We start from the raw sequence: 22,488 nt of genomic DNA, 5'->3' as shown, positions 1-22,488 counted from the left end.
GACATGGCGAGGATATCCCGGGACATGGCTGGGATATCCCGGGACATGGCGAGGATATTCCGGGACATGGCGGGCATGTCCCGGGACATGGAGGGGATGTCCCGGGACATGGCGGGCATGTCCCGGGACATGGCGGGGATATCCCGGGACATGGAGGGGATGTCCCGGGACATGGCGGGGATATCCCGGGACATGGCGGGGATATCCCGGGACATGGCGGGGATGTCCCGGGACATGGCGAGGATGTCCCGGGACATGGCGGGGATGTCCCGGGACATGGCGGGGATGTCCCGGGATATGGCGGGGATGTCCCGGGACATGGCGGGGATGTCCCGGGACATGGCGGGGATATCCCGGGACATGGCGGGGATGTCCCGGGACATCGCCGGGAGCCGCGTCCCGCCAGCGCCCCCCGCCGGCCAGCGGGAGCGCTGCCACCACTTTCCCACTTGCCAGCAGTGGCATCCCGGGCTGGAGCAGGAGTAGCGTGGCCAGCAGGAGCAGGGCAGGATTGTCCCTCTGTACTCGGCCACAGCTCGAATGCTGTGTCCAGCTCTGGCCCCTCACTTCGGAAAAGGCCCTGAGGGGCCGGAGCGAGTCCGGGGAAGGGTCTGGAGCGCGGTGCTGTGAGAAGCCGCTGAGGGAGCGGGGGGTGTCAGTCCGGAGAGGAGGCGGCTCGGGGGGACCTGCCCGCTCTGCAGCTCCTGAAGGGAGCGTGTCAGGTGGGGCTTGGCCCCTGCTCCCAGGGACCGAGGGACAGGGGAGAGGAAATGGCCTCAGGTGTGCCAGGGATGCTCGGGCTGGACATTTAGAGGAATTCCTTCACAGAAAGGGTGATTCGACATTGGAGTGGGCTGCCCGGGGAGGTGTTCAGGGAAAGGCTGGCTGTGTCCCTCGGTGCCTGGCCCGGCTCCCTCGGCACTCCAGCCCGCACTCGCCGCTCTCGGGCTCTGTCCCGTCCGTTCGGTGACGCGCCGCAGGGCTCCCATTGGCTGCCGGCCTGGCGGTGACTCCGCCCCCTCCCGGGCCGCGCACTCGGGGTTGTTTACATCGTCTGCGCGCATTGGCCCGCCCCTAGCGGCTCTCATTGGCTGAGGAGCGCGGATCTCGCAAGTCTATTGGCTGACAGAGGGGGTGGTAGCTCGTCACTCCCGAGATTGTCGCTCATTGGCTCGAGGGGGCGGGCAGCGCTACTCCCATTGGTGAGGCAGGGGAGGCTCCGCCCCTCCCGGCGGGTGGGCGGGCGGTAGGTGCGGGCCCGGCAGTCGGTGGCCGGCGCCGTGCGGGCCGGGTTGTGCCGGTCCGCGGCTGTGCGGGGAGCGATGTCCGTGTCCTCGGCTGGCCGGGGAGCGATGTCCGTGTCCTCGGCTGGCCGGGGAGCGATGGCGCCGCTGCTGCTCCTGAGCGCCGCTTCGGGGTTGCTGCTGGCGGCCGTCGCGGCCATCCCGCCGCCCGAGGAGGCGGCGCGCATGGCGCGCTACGTCCTGCACAGCTGCGACTGGGGCGCGCTGGCCACGCTGTCGGCGCAGGAGGGGCTGCGCGGCCGCCCCTTCGCCAACATCTTCTCCCTCAGCGACGGCCCGCCCGGGCCCTGCGGCGGCAGCGGCGTCCCCTACCTGTACCTGACCGACATGGAGATCTCCGTGCAGGACCTGGAGGTGAGCGGGGCCGGGCGGTGACACCGCGGGTGCGAAGTGACCCCCCGGAGGGCGCTCGGAGAAGCGGCCGGGTCACACAGGCCTGCGCTCAGCAGCAAGTGGGGATGGCAAGGCAGTGTGACAGAGCTGGTTCACAGAGCCACGGGATTGCTGGGGCTGGGAGGGACCTCTGGAGATCATTCAGCCCAACGCCCTGCCACGGCAGGGTCACCTCGGGCAGGTATCCTGGTAGGACTCTCCAGAGAGGGAGACTCCATGACCTCCGTGGGCAGCTGTTCATGCCCTGCCATCCTCAGCGTGAAATTCTTCCTCATCTGTGCTTTAGTTTGTGGCTGTTCCATGGATGTCGCCCCTGGGAACAATTACTGGTGCTTGAGCAGTGCTGACTCTGGTGACAGTCAGGAGGTCTCCTGAAAAGTTCCTGCTGATCATGGTCTTGAGAAAGAAAGGGCAGCACCAGACAGAGGAAGTGTCTGCAGCTTCCAGAAGCACTGAGCAAAGAAATGAGGCGCCACAGAATATTTGAACAGTGAAACTTTCAAACACAAAAAAGTCGAAAGGACAGAAACTTGTCAGTGTGAGACCTGAGCAAAGAGAATTCTAACAGAGCCTGCTGAAGGAATAGTTATTGAATCCCTGGAGCTTACCATAAGCTACATGGAAAGGCAGCGTTGGCATGCTGAGATTCTGAGTGTGTAATTTGCCTTGTCCCAGATCTTTTGTGGCCAAGAGTTTGCTAAAAACTTAATGAAATAGCAGTTTGTTTTAAAAACTTATAATATTAGTCAACACAAAATAATGGTAATTTTTCAGACTGTTTCATCATTTTTTGTTTGTTCCCTGTCAGGTTTTAGTTTGTTACCTTAGAATAGTTTAATCATAAGTCTGAGTACTGTAGAGAGTCTAATTTATTTTGCCTGATACCTTTCTATCCATCCCAGAGACAGCTGTTTGCTTTCAGAATAACATAAAACCCACGGAATAAACTAGAAATGAATATTTCCTTCAGAAGCCTCCTCAACAGGTCCTTATTTTGCTGCTTCAGAGCAGAAACTCTTGACACATGATAGTCATAGGCAAGGGAGAAGGTGCCAAATAATCATGAGTCAGCTTTTTGGGAGTTAAGCAACTTCCTATCTCTCAAGTGGTTGCTTCTGTTTCATGAGGTCACTGGTGCTCTCCATAGTGTTCAAGTGACTGTGGAGGGTTTCTCTTGGACATGAGCCCTTCTAACTAAACTTCTCAAAGCAGGGGAACTTCCCTTACTGGGAGATAATGACCCTTAGTACATAGCATTCTGCAATCCTGTTTGGCACCAGTGCTTTTCAAGCCATGGTCACCAAATTAGTTTTTAGAAAAACACTCAGCTATGGGTTCTTTAATTCTTCAAGTTAGGTGTTTCACTTAAATACTCAGATTTTCTTTTAAAACCTAACTTCTAAAATTCACTTTAAATGCCAAAAGAGCTGTTTGGGAGAGCTGGGAGGCTTTTTTGAAGAGATGTTTTTGTTCTAATTAATTTTACCGACAGTTGTAAAGCTGACTTGGTTGCCTTCTCAGTAACACTTTGCCCTTCTGCCAGAATTTACCTGATGAAATTCACTGTATGTCCTTGTCTTCTGTACTGGCCTTTGTGTCTGTGAATTGTAATATATAATAATTTGCATGTGAAATAGGTAGGCTGAATTCAGAGTTTTAAGGAGTGTTGTTCTGTGATGTGTGCACTTTGTTAACAAGCTTCAGCACACCTCTGAACTGGGCTTTATTTCAGATTCAGAACTCGCCCAAGGAGCCTTTCAGATGTATTTAGGAAAAGGTGATGACAGCTTTGTTCTTTCTGCCAGTATTACTTAGCTGAATAAAGGACCAAGAGATGAATAAAATACCAAGAGCTGAAAATGTGGTGGGTATGACATATTTTTCACATAAGTCAATATAAACCTCTTATCCTTCTTCTTGCATTTCAGGTCAATTCAAATGCCTCTTTGACTGTGTCTTTGGCACAGACTCCTTACTGCAGGAAGCACAGATATGATCCCCAGAACCCGCTCTGTGCCCACATCATCTTCGTTGGGAGCATTGTCAAGGTAAGCAGCCGAAAGCTGACACTGGGCAAGGTGGTGTGCATCAAATACAGATCTGTTCAGTGGAGGGAGAGGAGATAGGTGGGAAATTCTGTGCAGAAGCACATGCTGAGGTGTTCTCTGCTGTGATGCCCAAAGGCCAGCTTGTAGTTTGTGTGAGAGAAAAAAAGTTAACGCTTGATTTTTGCAGAAACTCTGTTGACATGCCTTTAGCAAAGAATTTGGGGAGACAATAATGCAGGAAATCTCCCTCATTCCTGTCAATGTGTTCTGAAACTAAGAAGTCTGAGGCCATTATTTTGGAAAAACCTTCATATTTCATTCACATCTCTCTTGCTCAGTTAAATTCTTTAGTTCAAGCAGTGTGATTTGCCTTCTTCTGAAACTCTGCTGAAGTAAATACTAAACTGAACTACAAAGTTGCAGGCACTATAGACAAAAAGTGTGCATTGTGTGATGTGGTGGCATTGCTGCCAGGGCAGTGTTCTCTTGTTCACCAGTACTTTGGTGTCTTGTAGGAGGAATTGAGAGCTGCATGTGTTATTCATTGAAGATCCTGATCCCATTGTCGGGGATAATGATTCAGAATGAGAACTAGTCATCACTACTCTACTCTCTCTTACTTGATATCTCAATTCTTATTTGGTGTTTTCACAGCTCTGATATTTGTACATTGTGCTCAGCAATGTACTCAGTCTTCTAGTTGCTTTCCTGAGTTAGGTGGTTCTTCTTGTACTAGACCCAGAGCTCTAAACTGTTGATTTTACTCTTCAAACATCTGCACATTGTATATTAAGTGCCATCACACTTTTCACCTTCCCTTCACTGTAGATTCTGTAATGCCATCCCATTTGTGTTTGTGTGTTTGCAAATGTCTGGGCACGGTTGTATCTGTTTCTGTCAGTTTGAATGAGCAGGTACAGATGAGGTGAAATTACCCCTGAGACACATCACATTATAATAATTCACCTAGCATCCATACTTCTCTGTTTTCTGCTTTCTTTAAAAATTTATTCTTATGTTGCTCATGCTAACTCTAAAAGCAGCATTTTGATTTAATGTTGAAATCCACTACTTTGTAAGTGTTTCCTGTCTCACACAGTTGCACACCATCCTGAAGATGAGCAGACTCAGCCACAGTAATGAACCCCTTGGGACAAGGGCTGGACTATAAAAAGCACACTGCGGTCAGCAGTGGTTTTTTAGCTAAAACTCATCTTTACATGACTATCTTTTTGTAATATTTTCCTGGGTTTTGTTTAGGTGAATGATTCAGAAGCAGACATAGCCAAAAAAGCATTATTCAGTCGCCACCCTGAAATGGAAAGTTGGCCCAAGGATCATAATTGGTTCTTTGCCAAATTCAACATCACCAATATTTGGGTCCTGGACTACTTTGGAGGATTGAAAATTGTGACACCAGAAGAGTACTACAGTGTCAAGCCTTAGTAAGTACCGAAGATTTTCATGGCTAACTCTCATTATATTTCACATCTGTATAAGTTCTTGTTGTTAATAGCAATGAGTGACTCTCCTGTGGAATTGGCACTGTCACTTTCCTCTGTTTGAATTAATTGCAAGACTGATGATGTTTTGGTCTAAAAATTGATAGTAGTGAGACTCTTCAGCATTTCTGAAGCTGTATTAATGGGATTGCAGCAATATTGCTGATAGTTCCAAAAGAAAATTGCTGTTGAATCTGTCCTTATGATTTTGAAGTGTAGAGAAATCGTGTTCTATTGTCTACATAAAACTAAGTCTTCAAAACTTTCAAATGTATTTTAGCACAGTCGGCATGAATTATGCATTCATTTCACTCTTATTCTTACTCCTTGTAGGTGGAAGAAGATCCTTGGTGATGCTGATATGGAAATGAATGACTTTGGCTGTTTCACAAAAGATTTATTTTTTCTATGTAGTGTAGAGCTGAATTAATAATAAATCAAACACCTTGCATTGTTAATGAGCATGTATTACCCTTATGAAGCAGATTTAACTTCTCACTGACTTGAATCATGTCACAATGAAAAAACATTCTGCATAAGCAATAACTAAATTTTATTCACTGGATGTGAATTTGGAAAGGTGTCTGACAGTGTGAATTCAGAAATGTTGTGTTTACTGGAATCTGAAGAATTAGTCCAGTTCTAAAGTGCCTTAGTTAAATAATGTTTCTGAGCACTTTCCAATATTATTTTATTTTTAATACCAGTTTAGTTTAGAATTTTATAGTGAAGTTCTACAGGATGGCTCAGCTGATGAAATGGAAAGCATTGCCTGTATTACAGTGGCAAATGATGTGCTGTGTTTCCAAATCCTGTTAAGAATTTTCTTTGCACACTGATAAACTCACTTTTTTGAGCCGTTTTTCTGTTTTATTGAATGTGCTGTAGAATACAGTTGTGTTCATACCAGCTGTACCTATACCTCAGGATGAGTTCTTGGTAATTCCTCAGCTGATTACATGCCCTGGCTCTGTAATAGGAGCAGATCAGTAGTACCTAAAATATCTGACTTAAGAGTAGTGTCTTGTAAATTCAGTGAGAATGTTGTGAAGGATAAATATTTTCTGATTGAGATTCTGAAATACTCAGCTTTGTTAATCTGATCAAATGGCAGTTCATCAGTTTGTTCCCCTCAACAGCAGAACTGAGCATATTTTGGGGTCTGGAAGCCTTAGACAACAATTTTGGATTAGTAACCCAGAAGTGAAAAATAAGCAATAGAGTTTGACACAAATGATTCATGATTTGTATGGAATGGAAATTAATGAAAGGTGTGCTTAATTAATTCTGTGTTAAAGCAAGTTACACCCAACCACAAAAACCACCTTTTTAACATCCTCTCCAATCTGCTGTGTGCTGAGTTCACCAACACTAAAAAGTGTTTATGAACAAACAAGTTGATTTTACAGTGAGCAAATATTACCTAGTTGACCTAGAGTAAAGAATTTAGACTCCTTAGAGGAGGTTGATATATAGAACATTGGGATTTGTCATGTAAGATCCCTATATATTAATGTTACTGTTACATCACTCCTTTTCTCAGATACTGGGGTGATTTGTGAAAGTATTTTTTATGTAACTTATTAGGAGTTCTTTCTTCATAAGGGGAAGGAAGGTACTTGGTACTGTTCTAGTGTTCTACTATTTTAAAACTAATTTAGGATAAAAAAACCTTACAATATAGAAACCATTTGTGTTGAATAGATAACACTGGTATTTAGTTTGAAATTGGAAAAAAATTGATATAAGATATGACAGTTGTGAAAACTCAGCTGAATCTCTGTCGTGGACTCAATACTTTCTGTGAGGACACCTGAATGCATTACATGTAATCCTGTAACTTCTGATGTGTGAGACTGATGATGCTGGGCTTTTGTTAAAATTAAAATATTTTTTGACAAGTGGTGTCAAGCATTATTTATTGCATGTCCAAGAATTATTCTCTCCCTCCTGCTGTCTTCCATACAAGCACTCTCTTTTCAGTGTTCTTTTTTTACTGTTTCTCTGGTGTCTTTCATTCTTGCTAGAATTCATGGGGGAATGTCCCTACTTACACCTGCCTTCCCCTCCTTGGATTAAATCTGTGTCTTTGTACTTTACATGCTTTCCTGCATCTAATGCCGTGAAATGAAAAATTGCAAAGGCAAATGCCATCATCCCACACATCCCCAGCTTCCTTCTCCCACCAGTGGCTTCTGCACCCCCTGATTCCTTGCTGGTAGGGCAAGGTGAGAAGCAGGAAAGGTCTTGACATTGCATAAACAATAAACCATTGATGTGTTATCAAGGCTGTTTTAAGCACAAATTCAAAACAGCTCCAAGCAAGCTAAGGCAAAAAACCCCAACCACAAAACCCAAATCTTCATCCCAGCCAAAACCAGTACACCACCTGCAAAAGTATTGCTTTCACTTGAGGGTTTGGTGCAGAATAAGGCTGGCTTTGTTTCTGGTTTTCTTCTCCTTTTACTATCAATTCCCAAGTATTTCCTCCTTGAAAGTGAAAGGGCCTTTTTTGGTAACAGTAAGATCTTAAAACAGTTTTGTAATGCTACTGCAATTGAATGTGCTAACTGTAGATAATCCAAATCTCTTCACCTTTGACATTTGGGAAGACCCCAAACAGATGTTTCTTTGGGAAAATAGTGAACAGAAGACTAGTTAAGCTACAAGTACAGACCTGGATTTGAGGGTCAATTAGAGAAGAACTCTGGAGCTGTATCTGTGCATCTCACAGAATACTTTTTGGTATGTTTTATACATATTGGAATATAAAGCAGTTCAGGTTATCAAGCTTCTCCCTTAGTAATAGGTATGTAAATGTTTATATCACCAACGCAAGAAAGTCATCATCTGGTCCTATTTTTCCTCATCTCTTTTCCCTGTGCTCACCTTCCTGCTGTTCAGCCCATTCAGGAATTTGTGAGCACGTTTCCTTTTTTCCTGCCATCCAGGAGTAATACTGGGGCTTAGAATAGAAGGGGCTGAGTATAATCAGTTGATACAGCTATAAGCAATGAATCAGTGTTTTGATTTCTGTGAGTATCCTCTGCCAGGGCATGCTTGAAGTACCTGAGCATATTCTCACCAGCAATGAAGTCAGCCTCCCCACCTGGGAGGCACCTGCACTCACGGGAATCTGACACGGCATAACTGCAGGCACCTCACTAAGCCACAGGATGTTTGTTACCTGGGAATCTAATAAGGGTAATCACAACCTGTCGTGTTCTACTTCCTACTACATGTTCTTCCTTCTATTTATCTTGCTTACTGACATGTTTGTGTTTCTACTTCTTGATTTTCAATTTGTTTCTTGTGTTTTAAATGTAGGTCTTGTGCCCAGTAGGCTCTTGCAACATGCAACACCATTACACAATAGATCTTAAATATATCAGGTATTCATTTAATCCTTTATTCGGTTTTCTCTGGAATTAATTTCTTATCTATTTAATATTGTGCCTGTGATCTTCACAATAAAATAGAGGTAGGTCAATCAGAGTATCAGATTAACACAAAAGTGTTAATTGTAACTTAATTGTAACTTACGTTCAAAATGTAATTTCATAATGTTTTGAAAACATTAATTTGTTTTCAAAAGGTTTTTCCTGAACAAAACCATTGAATCGAGATAAAATCCAATAAACTAATATGTCGTTGTTGAACACAAGAGGGTGCCACAGACTTACTTTCGGCTGGAGTGTTAAATGTTTAATACTTAAAAGTGGTTATTGAATTCATCGTAACTCAAAGATGCTGGAAAAGCAAACGACAGGGGCATAATATGAACAAATTCTTTTTCTACAGTGCTTTACATTATGATTGCTTCCCTCCATAAACACAGCAGCCTGCTGGCTGCAAAAAAAAACGGAGCATTCATCATTTTTTTGTGTTTTGTAATCATTTTGTGCTATGGAGAGCTCAGAAGTAATATCCATGAAAATGATTTAAAGGTTTTTAAATTAAGTAACTCTAGTAAAGGAAATGGAGACAGGTATAGAATGCCTCGGAACATTGACTGGGAGCAGCCAGCTCCAGACTCAACTATGTTTATTTCTGTCAAATCCAGAGTGGGGGGGTTCATTAGTGTGACCATGCTTCAACTCAGGCTTATTATGAGCTGAATTAAACTACTTGACTCTGATTTGTAATTTCCAACAGCTAATTAATCTTGGGCTCTTCAAGTACCCCCAGGCTGCTCTCCTGTGGTTTGGGTTGCCCTGATGATGTGCAGGTATTTGGGTGATGAGCTGGGAAAAGCCTGAAGCTTCCCCTTTTTTCATGGGGACTGTGTTAGAGCTCAGGCTCTTGTTGCTTGCTCAGTCCTACTGTCTTGGCCTTAAGCCTGACTCAAGTGTGTTTGACCCGGGTTGCTGTCACCCAACCTCTGCTCTTGTCCAGGTACTGTGGGACTGCTTATTTTGGGGTTGAGGCCACTGTCCTGCCTTCCTCGCCAGATCCTCTGCTTGAGTGGAGCAGTCCTTGGTTCTGTCTAATAATTGTATTTTCTGTATGCTGGGGAGCTCAACACTTGTGTTTCTCATGCAAGCCTCTTGCAGTTGCTCCCTGGGCTGTTTGACTTAAGAACTTCTGTCTTTAGAGGCTTCCTCAGAGTTTCGAAGTTGAATTGGTGTAAAAAGATTAGGCTGCAAGTCTTATTAATTCTGGGTGTAGGGGTTAGTGTTCTTTACAGCCTGGTTTTCTGTGGCAGCAAAGCTTAGGTAACATTTCTGGGCACTTGCCTTTTGTCAGGTTTGCTTTTACTTTGTTGGATTCAGATTTAAAATGGGGAGTCTGACCTCAAAGCTAGCAAGCTTCTATAAATGTCATGATAGCTGTGAGCTGGGGAGAGGAAACAATCCCCAGTTCACATATATTAAAGGCACAAAAGTCATGTTTTGAAAATTTGAGTTTCATTAGTTGTGCTGATTGTAGAGCTGGAGCATTCTGGTTGAGTGTCACCAGGTATGCAGTTAGGATCAGAAAGGGTGCAATTCTATATTGTTCAGCAGATGGTAGGCTTGAATCAAAGAACCTGATAGTTGTAATGATGATTCTGAGTTATTTTCTTCTTCTAGCTCTTAATATCCTACATTAAAAAGCCTCAAAAATTCCCCATTACTATTTGCTTCTGATTCCTGTAGCTGCTATGTTTAGTTTGCATAGAATTTCTCCAGTTTAAGCAAAAGAGGTGACACATTTTTGGTGGTGGGCCCAACACCTGCTTTGGGTCTTGTGGAAAGAGGACAGTCTCTCCCTTAACCTCAGTAGTATTGTCAGTGTATCCAACAGGTCTAGAACCACTTCATATTATTTTTGCTACTGTCACTGACTCAGATTGTAAATTTACTTTGCATCATTACTTTTCCCTTCCCCTTACCTGCAAAAATCTATATACCAGTTTGTAACACTCATGTAAAATATTTGTAGCTTATCTTAATACCCTTAGATGACAGGAATGCTTTATTTGAAGAATAAGATTACTTGTTTTTAATCTATGAGTAATTCATTTTAAGGCTTTTAAAATAAATCCGTGATTTGCTACAAGCACAGAGTAACTTGACAAAACCAAACAGAGGGTTTGTGTGTGCAAAGGGGGAGAAAGAGACAGTGCCAAGTAATAGTGTGTAATTGCCTTTCTAAGCATGTATATTTATGTGAAAACATTGAAGATAATTTGTGATTCCATAATATTTTTATGCCAGTGAAACCTGTTAAATGTTTCTAGATTAAAAGGTGGCAATTGTTTAGAGATAAGAAAGAGAAATAGTTGCACAAACCCTGCATTATATGATTATAAGAACTTTGCACACTATTTTCCTGTTGCCTTTTAGCAAAAAACCAGTTGCCTAATCAAGCATGAATTGGATTTCTGATTTGTTTTAAATGCTTAATTGAATTTCAGTTAATTTAATTAAGTTTTTCCTCAGGTGAGCATTTGAAACATGCAGAAGGGGTGTGTGTCAGGGGTAAAGAGGGGAGGAGAATAAAGGAGAAGAACATACTGCCACAGACCTTAAAATGTGGCTTCACAATATTTTTATATTTATAAAAGGCATAACCTGATAAATCATATTCTGTACAGCCATGCAAGAAAATACTGAAGGTGTTCTATAATTAAAAAGAGCATTTCAAGAATATGTGTGGTGATAAAGTCACTGAATTTTTCTACATATGCTGCAATGTAATTGGGAAAATTCAGCTTCAATTAACAGGGCTGTTGATGATGCCAGAGGGAGTAGCTTGAGTAGCCTAAAAGAAAAGAAGCAGTGTTCCTCCTCCTTAAAATATGACATAAGCAGTGGTCTCCTGAGTGCATTAACAAAAACAAAATCCAGAGCAGATCATAAAGGTGTCACTGGGGAGGGAAAAATTTGTTATTACAGATTCAGTAGTCTCAAAACTGAGCATTTAAAGAGGGTGCATTTTAACTTTCTCCTAACAACTCTTTTATAGGTTTCCACAAACCCTGTCATACTGAAGATTTTTAAGACCATAGCAGGAAAAGGGAAACTGTCAGTCATAAAAATCCCTGAAATAATAAATAGAAATATGTTTTTGCATCATATCAGGGCCTGTTTATAATCTCCTGTAGGAAACATGCACTCCTGGCCATATTTGTCTTTGTAGTCCTGCACAGGTGTCCCTTTTTATGTTTGGGGCTTTTTTTTTCTTTTTCTTGTTGCACATGTCAGGGTTTCTATTTGTTCGATGTAGCTGCAAGGAGTAGTGACAGTCAGGTGGGTTTTCCTTGGAAAAGCAGGATTTTCATACACAAAAGGAAGCAGTTGTAGAAAAAGCAACTCTTTCTGTCTCCCTGTTGGGAGCTGCAAAGCAAGACCTGTAGTTAGACACTGTCTTCTTTCCAGCTCTCCATTTGCTGGCAAAAGTGCAGGGCAGGGACTAATCCTCTTGGAATGCAGCCATTACCACTAAATAAGTATTAATTGCTGCATTCCAAGGGGATTAGCACAGTTGAACCCAATTATAGCAAATCGAAGCTGCACTGTAAGGCACTACAGTGCATTGAGATGCAGTGAAGCAGTGTAGGACTGTCAGTCTCCAACATTTTGTCAATAAAAATTGTGGGCTTATATGTTATGAACAACAGCCTATTTCTTTTCAGTGTCTTGGTCTGAATGGCATGCCTGGCTGGAAGCTACAGCTTGCTCACCAGTGAAAATAGTTGCTTTTTTATACACCCATTATCTTTGTGTGAACATCTCAGAAATGTTTTTAATACTTGTTGAGTTAATTATGGCACTGCAAGCATCACTCCCTGCTGGACCAGGGGCAAGGCTCTGCAGTCTGTCTGGATTCTCACATCTCTGAAGTCGGCCAGCTTCTCCATCAGGTGATGTAGGAATTAATTTTGCCTGCAAGTGTTAGCTGTATCAAATAGGCTTAGGAGAGCTCCTGATAACCGACCTGTTCTCAATCCCAGCAGTCTGCAGTGATGATTACAGGCATATCTCTGTGGTAGCAATACAGGAGCCAGAGGGCAGTGTGTAGTTATATATATTTTTTTAATCCTCAGCTTGACTGTGGTGTGGGTTTGTTTTTTTTTTTTTTTTTTAGTTTTCATTTATTTCCTGTTAAAACTGCAAACCCTGCTGCTTTTTTTTATATAGTACAGTCAAAGCATAACCAGTAAGCGTGAAAAGGGAATGCTTCTGGGAATGAATCAGCCCCTTGCATTAGAGCTGTTCCAGGATTTTTTGTGTCCAGAGAAAGGATGGCATATGGATGCACAGAACCAGTTGAATGTAGGCCTTGACTATTTTATGAAAGATCTTATCCTTACAGATAATGAGCTGCACCTTAACCAGCATTAAACACACTGAGTTGTACTTGGGGACCACTTCAGTTCCCTGACCCATTCTGTTTCAGGAACCACAGATCAAATATTGCAGTCTTCCCAGTGCAGGTAATTCTTGAAAATGTACTTTCCTCCACCCATATGTTTAGATGAAGAGTCAAGTTTAGCTGAGAGCTTTTCTTAACACAGCAGGAAGGGTTTTATATTTCTGCTGTGGCCTTGTCTGTATTGAGAAAAATTGCTGCTGGTTCAGCTGAACGAGGGTTGGCATTCATTTCTAGCCCAGGGTTAACAAAGTCCCTACAATCTGACTGAAGTGAGTAAAATGAAACATCAGTATGGTTTAAACTGTTGGTAGAAGTGTATTTGCAAGATTGACCAATGCACAATGTGGGCAGGAAGTGCTGAAGTTTTTACAGTGCTGTGTAGCTCCTGAGATGGAAACACTAGAAAGGCTGAAAAGAAGGTGACACTCCAAACAAACCATTCCTCACAGTAGAACTGTAAGCCTTATGAACACTGAAAAACTTTTTCCTAGAGAGGAGACCACTTCCTCTTTATCTTTTCCTGTACTGCTTGTCTGCATGTGATTTGCATCTCTCCCATGCCATGCCTGTTGTGAGAATAATTCATAATACAAGCATGACTACTCTGCAGTGTACTTTGATTACATTTGGATAATGATAAGCTTGGCTTAGTTCAAAAGCTGAGGGATGGGGAGGTGGGAATTTCTAGGGGCACTGTCATGCAAAGGCTTTTTCTGACTCTACCCACACTTCCAAATGAAGTCCATATACTCAATTTCTCTGACCTTTCCCTATCTAGACATCAAAACACACTGGCCCAACTGCTGTTCTCCCAGTGTGCCTACTGTTGCTATTAATCTCTCTTTCTTACACAGCTCTTCATTTCTTTTCCTTACCTTTGGCCTCAGCTCTTTATTCAAAGTGATAATTTGCTGGCTTTCTGCCGGAGGGAGAAGCTATGATCAATAACAGGAGGAGACAGAGGTCAGTGGAATAGTGATGAGCAGTGCCATCTGCTTCTCTGGAAACACCGTAACCCAAAAATATCAATAACTAGGATGATATTTCAGCTTTTGGATAAGGCATCAGTGAGATGGAGGCAGCCAGCAGTGAGAGCACGGGTCTTTTTTCTGCTCACTAATTCCTTGTTTCAGCCAATCTTCTGTCATGCAGAGATGTGGACAGAAAGAGCTTTATCCATCTTGCACTGGAATACAGAATATGTACCTGAGCACAGCCATTTCTGAGGCTAATGACACCTTGTTCAGGTTCAGTGCATGGCAGCTCTCCTGGGCTGTGCTCTGTTCTGGGTCAGAGACCATCTCCAGCTTTTCCTCGGAGCTTTTGGGGTAGAAGAGTCACAAAGAAAACCTTCCCCAGGGCTGGGAGAGAGCAGAGACTCAGCAGCACTGCCTGGATATCACAGAAGGGTATGCTGCACTGGAACACCTGGTGCTAGACTACTACTAGTGTCTAGTACTTTTGGCATTGATGGGCACAATATAGAATGATTCAATTAAAAGAAAAGACAGTTTTATCCATGTATTAGCTTTTATTACTCCAGACCTCAAGGTGATTAATTTCTTCTAGGAACTTCAATTTACTTTGCCTTCAAAAGCCTTACATTTTGTGTGCAAAATAACTCTCATCCCACCATACTTTAGGGAAATTTTTATCATCTGTTTCTGTACCTCCTGGGGATGCACATTCCTCTTTACTTTCTAAGAATTAGAGACAGGAGAAAAAAAATTATGCATTGAGATGCTTGTACTTCCAGCCTAATCCTCAAGTGCATTATTAGTATTACTGTTGTAAACGTTAAACATTCAGTGATTAGTTGAGTCAGATGTATTTTGATGGGAGTGAGGCTGAGCTTTAAGCCATTAGTTTTATCTAAGCTATGTTTTCAAGCTTTTCTAATTCACAGTTGTCTAAAGTGAACTTTCTTTTATTAAAAAAAAAGTGAAAATTTTTATTTGCCCACATTTGGAAAGAGCACGATAATGTGAGATTTCTTACAAAACAGGCATGAGAAATGAGTTTTATATCATTAGGGGTTTAGACAACTATATTGTTCAAAAGTGACTATAAATTAGAGTTTTAAATTTCTATTTATGATCTGTGCTGCACATTGTGAATAGTTGCATAAACCCCTTTTTGAAGTCAGGTCAAAGTTGATACCAGAGACAGAGACCAGCAGCCACTGAGTGGGGATGATCTAAGAACCATCGGACAAAGTAGAAAAAAAACTCCAACTCACAGAACACCATCGTGGAGATAGGAAAAGGATGTATAACAAAGGAAACCCCAAACATGAATACTGAGAAGGCAAACCCCAGCCCTCACTCACAGGCTGTGAAGGCAGAGGAAGCCGGCAGGTGGACTCCGAAAGCCCTCATAGGAGCTGAGCCTCTTCCTGTGGCAGCCACACACCAGCACAGCCCGTGGAGGAGCCTCTTCATCTTCTTTTTCTCTTTCTTTTTCTTCTTCTCCTCTCCTGCGGCCTCCTGTCCCCAGGACTGTCCAGCCTGGCAAGATGAAGTGGAGCAGCATCGCCATCCTTGCCACCCTGCAGGCACAGCTCCCAGCCACAGGTAAAGGCAGCCTTTGGGCTTGCGAGGAGCTCTCGTAAAGCTCTTTTGACATTTCTGTGGTGGCTTCCCCACCATTTTGGCAGCGGGAGGGTGTCTGTGTGAGCGCCTCAGCCATGTCTGTCCCCCCGTGAAGGAGGAGTGGGACCTGCTGTGTTGAGCCAGCCTGGGATGACAGCCCCTCTGGGAGGATGGGATGAGGGGCCGTTCTCCTGCTGGAGCGATGCCGCAGCTGAACAGTAACTAAACAAAGCTCTCAGCCCTCACCTGGGCCGCTTTCCCTGCGATTGCAGAGGGGAGATTTGAGGCAGCGATGGAAATGTAGTCGCTTGTAGTAAGCTGCACGGGAGAGGCTTCTCATGGAGCAGCGCTGGCAGGCGGGAAATGGGGACAGGTGGTGACAAAAGGGCAGGGCCCTTCCCCTCGCATCCCTGCCTTCGTGCTCCTCTCCACCAGACCCAGCACAAAACGAAGCCATTTCTTCCTTTGTGTTATTTATTTGTGTAGTGCGCAGGCCGGCCCCACCTGGGCGCCGAGCGGAGCAGCTTTGGTAAGCACAGATCTTCCAAAGCCACCTTCAGTTTGAGAAGGAAGAATTTACTATTTAGGAGCATAGTAGATGAAAAGGGCAACAAAATTTACACCTGGAAAAGGCCTCAGGTGAAGCCTGAATGTGCCTTAGGCCACATCTGAGCTTGTGTTAGAGCCAAATCCTCCGGAAGATTTCCACCCTCCGTGTACACCCTGACTGTACTTAAATCCAGCAGCCTCAAGAGCTTGGGTGACTGCCACAGACATTTTTATTAGAAAGTTTTCTGGGGATGAGAGGAGGATTTTGCAGCTGCTTTCCAGTGCTGTGGAACCAGTCCTGGTGATTTGTGAGGTTTTTCTTTCAGGAGAGTTTTGAGCGAGGTTTTATGCTCTGTGGCAGGTCATGGTTTGTGTTTGTCCTCCCTTCAACCCTTGTGGCCTCTGTCCTTTTCTGATGCCCAGATATGATCCTGTATTTATATATACTTCTCATATTTTGTGCCTTACTCTGTATCCACAGATGCATGTTATGCTACAAAAGTATGGAAGTTACTTTAGGCCAAAATCCATCTACAAAATTATCATTTTACATTTCCTCCCTTTTAACCTATCACACCATGTCTGTAGTTCAGGCTCTTATTTGTGCATTTTCAGCAGACAACTTTGAAAAATATGTAATGCAGCTTGCAGAGGTCTCTGGTGCAAAGCTCTTGGGGTATTCACACTCACAAAGAATAAATGGTTCGAGTTTTGAACTGCATACTGCTGTCACTGATTTGGAGGTGGCTGCCTGTGGATTTCATGGGAAGTATTTTTGATTGGATACCTGTAATAGTTTGAAGTATAGCAGCATTTAGGCAAAGAGTGTAGGTAAAATCGAAGAAGTATCAATCAAAACTTGTGGAATTGTTGCCACATTATGGATACAGAATAGAGAAAAATGAAAATGTAAGATCTGTCATGAATTTAGTTCAACGATGAGACCAAACAATTGGGTTTTTCAGCTCAGAGCTGTAAGCAGAAAGATTTTTCTGCTGCCTGGAGAGTTTTCAAGCGTTCTCAGAGTTCACGTCTAGAAGGACTTCTGGGGAAATGAACTTTTAATTTTTTCATGAGACAAGCTCAGATTCAGTACAGATTCAGTAAGCTTCATACCTCCTCATAGTGAGTTAATTCCACTTCACTATGAGGTGTTTGTGCTTATTCTTTAAAAGGGCAGCTGAAAGATGCCACCAAGATTAGCACTGAGGAACTTGCAAAGCTTTTCTTTTTGATCTTTGAGTTCTGAAGTAAATATATCAGGTGTGAGGAAAAAAGTGTTTTAAAGATATTCTAGAGATGGGCCATGAATTCTGATGGAGACTTTGAATTAATTGACCCCAGACCACAAATTTCAGAGTGCTCAAATTTGGCCTTTGAGCAATTACAAAGGGAAGGCGTCTCACATTTTCAAATACACATTTATATATATATATATATATATATATATATATATACAGGTTTAATTCTCTTTATTTCCCCTCTTCAAAGGCACAGAAGTGTACATCTGGAAATCTAGCTGAGGTCCTCCTATAACCCCTCTGTTAAAAAGTCCATGAAAAGTAATAATTTTAATTATGAGCAGATGGTTTTGTTAATCATGTTGTTCGTTGAGACAAGAATATTGGAAGACTTGTACCTGAATATCACAACTAAAATAGCAAAAACCTTCATACAGTTGACACAGCTTTTGTTCTGAAGTATGACATGCTTTGACAGCAATAAAATAGTCCTGTGAGCAATACTGTAGAGCTGCCCCCCTATTTTTTTTAAGGCTGATGAGATTATGCTTTGATTTATACAAACACATGCCACACGCGTGTATGTAAATGTATGTGCAAGAATTTAAGAACAGCCCTCCCCTTTTCTACATGTCTTTACAGAATCACTTTTCTCAGAATTGTCTGCTAAATGGAACTGGACAGTGTCCTGTTTTTAGCTAACTCTGTGGAAACTACAGCAGTGTTGGTGTTTACCAGATGTTACTTGCACAACTCATTTCCACACTGTTGTTCTGCTCTGCATATCTCTTACCTCCCTCACACTGGGCTGCCATGATGCCATCAGCCTTTTTTTAGTCAGTTCAGGGACAGGTAATAGGTCTTAGCATTAATTATTTTTTCCCCTCTCGTCAGATGATTTATCTGCTCTGCAAATGATAAGATTTGTAAACCAGGAGTTGTTTACAAGCTTGTCTGAGGAATCCAAACCAGTAAATTCAGATTTTTTTGATACCATCCCCATGTCCATATGTGCTGTCTTAAGTTCTCCGAGCTGCGTTCTTGTAACACCTAGGGGGAAAAAAATTTAAAGGCTTAATTTTACATGTTTTATTTCTTTTATTTCTCCTGCCTGTTCACAATGATTCATTAATAATTCATGGAGAAAACCCTATGAACTGGCAGAATGGAACAAAATGTAGGCAATGTAGCCTTTCTTTGTAAAGGGACGTTTGTTGAGCCCTTGCAGTGCTATGTTCAATTCTGTAATGCTTGTTACAGAGTAAGTGCTTTCTAGCTCAACCCTTCCAAGCAGAATTCCTAATCAGTGAAGTAACAAATTAGTGATCACATTCCTTTTGTGCACATTTTTTATCTGCACTAGATGGGAAGGATATACAAAATACAGAAGGCTATCTGCAAAATATATTTCTATTTTTCCTCTGTGTGTCCTTCCTAAGTAAGACCATGTGGATAAAAAGCCGAAATGGGGTTAAAAAAGGAGGTACACTAGCAGCTTAAGGGGACAAGAATTTGATGTGTAAATGAATGTTTATGCAAGGAATGTTTTTGACAACCATTTTCTGTTGTGCACACAGACTTTGAATGGTGACTAGCATAAGAATTAAATTTTTAGGTTTTTTTTCCTTGCATATTTCCATTAGGAAATATGGATTATTTCCTAACTCTTTCCAATTTCTAACCAAACTCTCTTTCAAAAAAAAAGAAAAAAATACTTTTTTTTGCACAATTGCAGGCAACCATCAACTCCTCCTCCCCTTTTCCAACTAATCATCTATTTGAGTGTCTTTATTGAGTGTACGTAGAAATGTAAGATGCATCAGCTATTCTGGCAAGAAAATAGAGGATATTTTTAGATGGCATTAATGGAAGATACAACTTCTTAAAAATATTTAAAATGTGTATTCTGCTAAAGGTATCTACTTTCTCCGTGTGCATGTTAAACTCGTAAGCATATTGTTGAATTTTCACTCTTCTGCTGACTTCGGTCAACAGATAAATTTAAGTTTCACTGCTGATTTTTTTTTTTTTTTTTGTGTTACGAGAACAATTTATGCTATTCTAGAGTCTGTGAGAAGATGAAATTTTGCAGCTTTTTCTGATTTGTGATGTTGTGTAAGGTAATATTTTGAGACTGGGACTTAATATTATTCTCTTAATTAACTTAAGCTCTGGTCCTTTAGTGTACAGTATTTTTAGCTTTTAATGTATGACAGTCCAAAGCAGTTATTTTCAGGAAAGCAATGAAAAAATTTATCTCCACTCTTTCCTTTGATTTATAACTTCAAACATAAAATGTGCGGGCAAATGAAAATCTTGGTTTGCAGTTCTTTGATCCATTCACCCAAACACACAAGCCTTGGAAAATAGCAAAATGCTTGTGTTCAGCCCCAAACAGTGTGCACATTCATCTTTGTGGAAGTTAGACTTTTTTCAGTCCTTTGCTAATATAACTATAAAAAATAGAAGTAGAAACCAACTAGTTTCTCAGCCTCAGAGATCACAAGCACTGGTGAGTGCAAGTTCTGCTCAAGTGATAGAAGCCTCAATTTTTGAGCCAGGTAGATTAGAAATATTTTAACTCCTACAAGTTCCCTAGGAATAAGCTATCAACCTTTGGAAGCCCATTGTGTTTTTTCTTCTCAATCCTTTGTTATGTATCTGTTAAGTCTTACAAGAACAGCAACTCTGGAGCTTTCCATCTTTCTGTGCTTTAGGTATGTGACAGTATGTTAAACATGTGCTTGTGGAGCCTGATGAAATGCTTCTACTGTCTGGCCTGTTTCTTTTGTGAGATGTATCTGTAGTGAAAACTTCACCTTTATCATGATACTTTCTGAGTAGCAAACAATTCTTTTCAGTCCGTTGTATTTTTTAAGTGAAGGAGAAGCCATAATGATAACACAACTCTCTGAAAACTCAGATAATGTGGAGGTGAAGTATATACCGAATTAGAATTCAATGGAAGCTGACAGGGGAAAAAGATTGGAAAATTTGAACAAATGATAGAATAAACAGCAGCAGAACACACTGAATAAGCCTAGAGAGTGCCCAGTTGTCAATACTTGTGGGCTATTTTGTTTTGTATGGTTTTCTTAGGAAATATCCCAGTATATGATTTACCTACAATTCAACCTGTTGTCTTACGTGAAAATCTTAACTTTCACCGCAAATAAACTTTTCTAGTTTCCTGGTAATGTTTGCTAGCTTGTAAGTTAACCTTGAAATGCAAGCCTGCATGGCTTCAGAAAAAATAAAAGAGAAAACTAGCTGTATAACTTGTCACTTATAATTTTTTTTTTTTTTGAGGCAATTGATATTTTGGGGGACCGATAGCATGCTGCAATGCTCATGGTTGTAAATACTAAAAATAGTTTCCTTGTCAAAAAGAAAAGCACATAAAACATTTTGACCCAGAGAACACTTGGAGAAGCTTTTCTAAGACCCCTCTAAGTTTGTATAATAAAAATTAATTAATAGATTTCATTATTTGCATCAGAGAAATGGTCTGTAGCACTTTTTTCATGGGATAAGATGCAATACTCAGGAAATTTATGAGGGAATTTGGGTGGTGTTTTACTTCAAGTAATTGTACCCTGGCCATTGAATAAAGACTAATCTAACTAAAAACCCCTTTTCCTAGTTGTTCATCCAAATTTTGTAATGAGTTTCTTCCAGACAAGAGCATGGGTGTTTTGCATTCATTTCACTTAGGGTGTTGCTGTCATCTGCGTGACAGCCAAATGTGAAATAAACAGAGACAAATATTTATAAAACTGCTTTGCAGATATTTAATGCATCAGCATGTGTTGTAAATTCATTCCAATTCCCCATGGTATGCATCTCCTTACAAAGCAAACTGAGGCTTGGGAGAAGGAAACCAGAAAATTCTCCAGGTGGTGACCGTTGGATGGATGGGAGCAAATCGAGGCTTTCTGTGAGCATTGTGGATTGTGAAGCAGGGCTCAAACTAATGAGGTACTTTATTTTCAAAACAATAATTTTAAATTAGTTCATGTAGAAATTCAGCTCAAACAGAAATTGAGCATCCAGTATTTTACTTCAGAGCAGATCAATCTGAAGCAGGAGTTTGATATAGTCTGACAACGCCACTTTTTAAATACTCTCAGCAAACTCAACTTCCCGATGGCAGAAATTATGCATTCCTAGGTATCAAATGTTCATTTTGTCACTCAGAAATACCTGAAAATTTTAAATTACTCCATTAAAAAAAAACAACTATATATATATATAAAAACTGGATTCCCGAGCCTTGCAGCTCACAATTAATACAGCAGAATTTTAAACCTTTGCAAAGAAAAATTGTAGTGCATATCGTATTATATTGAGTTGTAAAATAAAATTGCTACAACATCTGCTCGTTTCTTTAGTTGCATATCAGCAAGCTTCAGTCAGGGGACCCCGCATCAAGCCTTTGGGAGCAGAAATTATTTCTGTTTTTATCCACTATGTGTTGTTGCCATATATGTAGTTTCCCATCCAGTCATGTGAAGCCAACTCCAGGAATTACCAGAATTTGGAGTCCTCTCCCTCTCTTTCTCTCTCTCATGGACCTTTTTCTCTCCATGATGCAGATTTGCACAAAGTCATCACTTTGGGCTCTTTAATGTAAGTAAAATAATTTCAGCAGCATTTTGTGCAAGCGTGCGGGTGTATTTCTGGAGATGGCAAAAATAGAATAAGTCTTATGAGTTGGATTAATAATCATCCTCTAAAGGAAGGAAGATGGGATACAGAGAGAGATTAATAATATATTGTTGGTATCTTGTAAAAAAACTCTACCTAAAGACAGTTTCTAAGAAGCAAAAAAATAATTCTTGTGAATTACTACAAGAATAGCTGTTCCATTCCTAAAATGTCATCCATGTAGCAAATTACTATCTTTGGATAATTTTTGGAAGAATGCAGTTTAAATTCTGCATATTTCTTTCTAACAACTTACTGCAAATGTTCAGGATTCATTTATTGTTTTATGTTAA

General features: G+C 41.6%; 2 protein-coding genes across 5 annotated transcripts in view; both read left to right on the top strand.

Annotated features, from left to right (window-relative positions):
- Nucleotides 1-1,233: 1,233 nt before the first annotated feature.
- CREG1 (cellular repressor of E1A stimulated genes 1) lies at nucleotides 1,234-7,148 on the top strand. 3 transcript variants are annotated; one of them, XM_085590147.1, is made up of 4 exons: nucleotides 1,234-1,658; nucleotides 3,626-3,745; nucleotides 5,006-5,190; nucleotides 5,581-7,148. In XM_085590147.1, coding segments are annotated over exons 1-4 (642 nt in total). In that variant the 5' UTR covers nucleotides 1,234-1,322; the 3' UTR covers nucleotides 5,582-7,148. The 3 variants fall into 3 exon arrangements, with proteins under 3 accessions (XP_085446273.1, XP_021405798.3, XP_085446286.1); XM_021550123.4 differs by lacking the exon at nucleotides 5,581-7,148 and having other exon boundaries at nucleotides 5,006-5,191; XM_085590160.1 differs by lacking the exons at nucleotides 5,006-5,190; nucleotides 5,581-7,148 and adding an exon at nucleotides 4,845-4,962.
- Nucleotides 7,149-7,305: 157 nt separating this feature from the next.
- The window catches only part of CD247 (CD247 molecule), a 61,390-nt gene continuing 46,207 nt past the window's right edge, over nucleotides 7,306-22,488 (top strand). For both annotated transcript variants that reach the window (XM_021550101.3, XM_085590166.1), the window contains exon 1: nucleotides 7,306-15,680. In XM_021550101.3, coding sequence (XP_021405776.1) covers nucleotides 15,623-15,680 — 58 coding nt within the window. In that variant the 5' untranslated portion in view covers nucleotides 7,306-15,622. The remainder of the gene's footprint in view (nucleotides 15,681-22,488) is intronic.

This window comes from Lonchura striata, chromosome 1 (assembly GCF_050655825.1).
Source record: "Lonchura striata isolate lonStrDom1 chromosome 1, ASM5065582v1, whole genome shotgun sequence".
Classification (NCBI taxonomy): domain Eukaryota; kingdom Metazoa; phylum Chordata; class Aves; order Passeriformes; family Estrildidae; genus Lonchura; species Lonchura striata.
This window is presented reverse-complemented; position numbering and strand designations above follow the sequence as displayed.

Bases quoted from the DNA above. Each gene is read 5' to 3' on its own strand.
- CREG1 (XM_085590147.1), top strand. From the start codon at position 1,323: ATGTCCGTGTCCTCGGCTGGCCGGGGAGCGATGTCCGTGTCCTCGGCT. The intron at 1,659-3,625 runs GTGAGCGGGGCC...CTTGCATTTCAG, and splicing joins TCTCCGTGCAGGACCTGGAG to GTCAATTCAAATGCCTCTTT. The intron at 3,746-5,005 runs GTAAGCAGCCGA...GGTTTTGTTTAG, and splicing joins TCGTTGGGAGCATTGTCAAG to GTGAATGATTCAGAAGCAGA.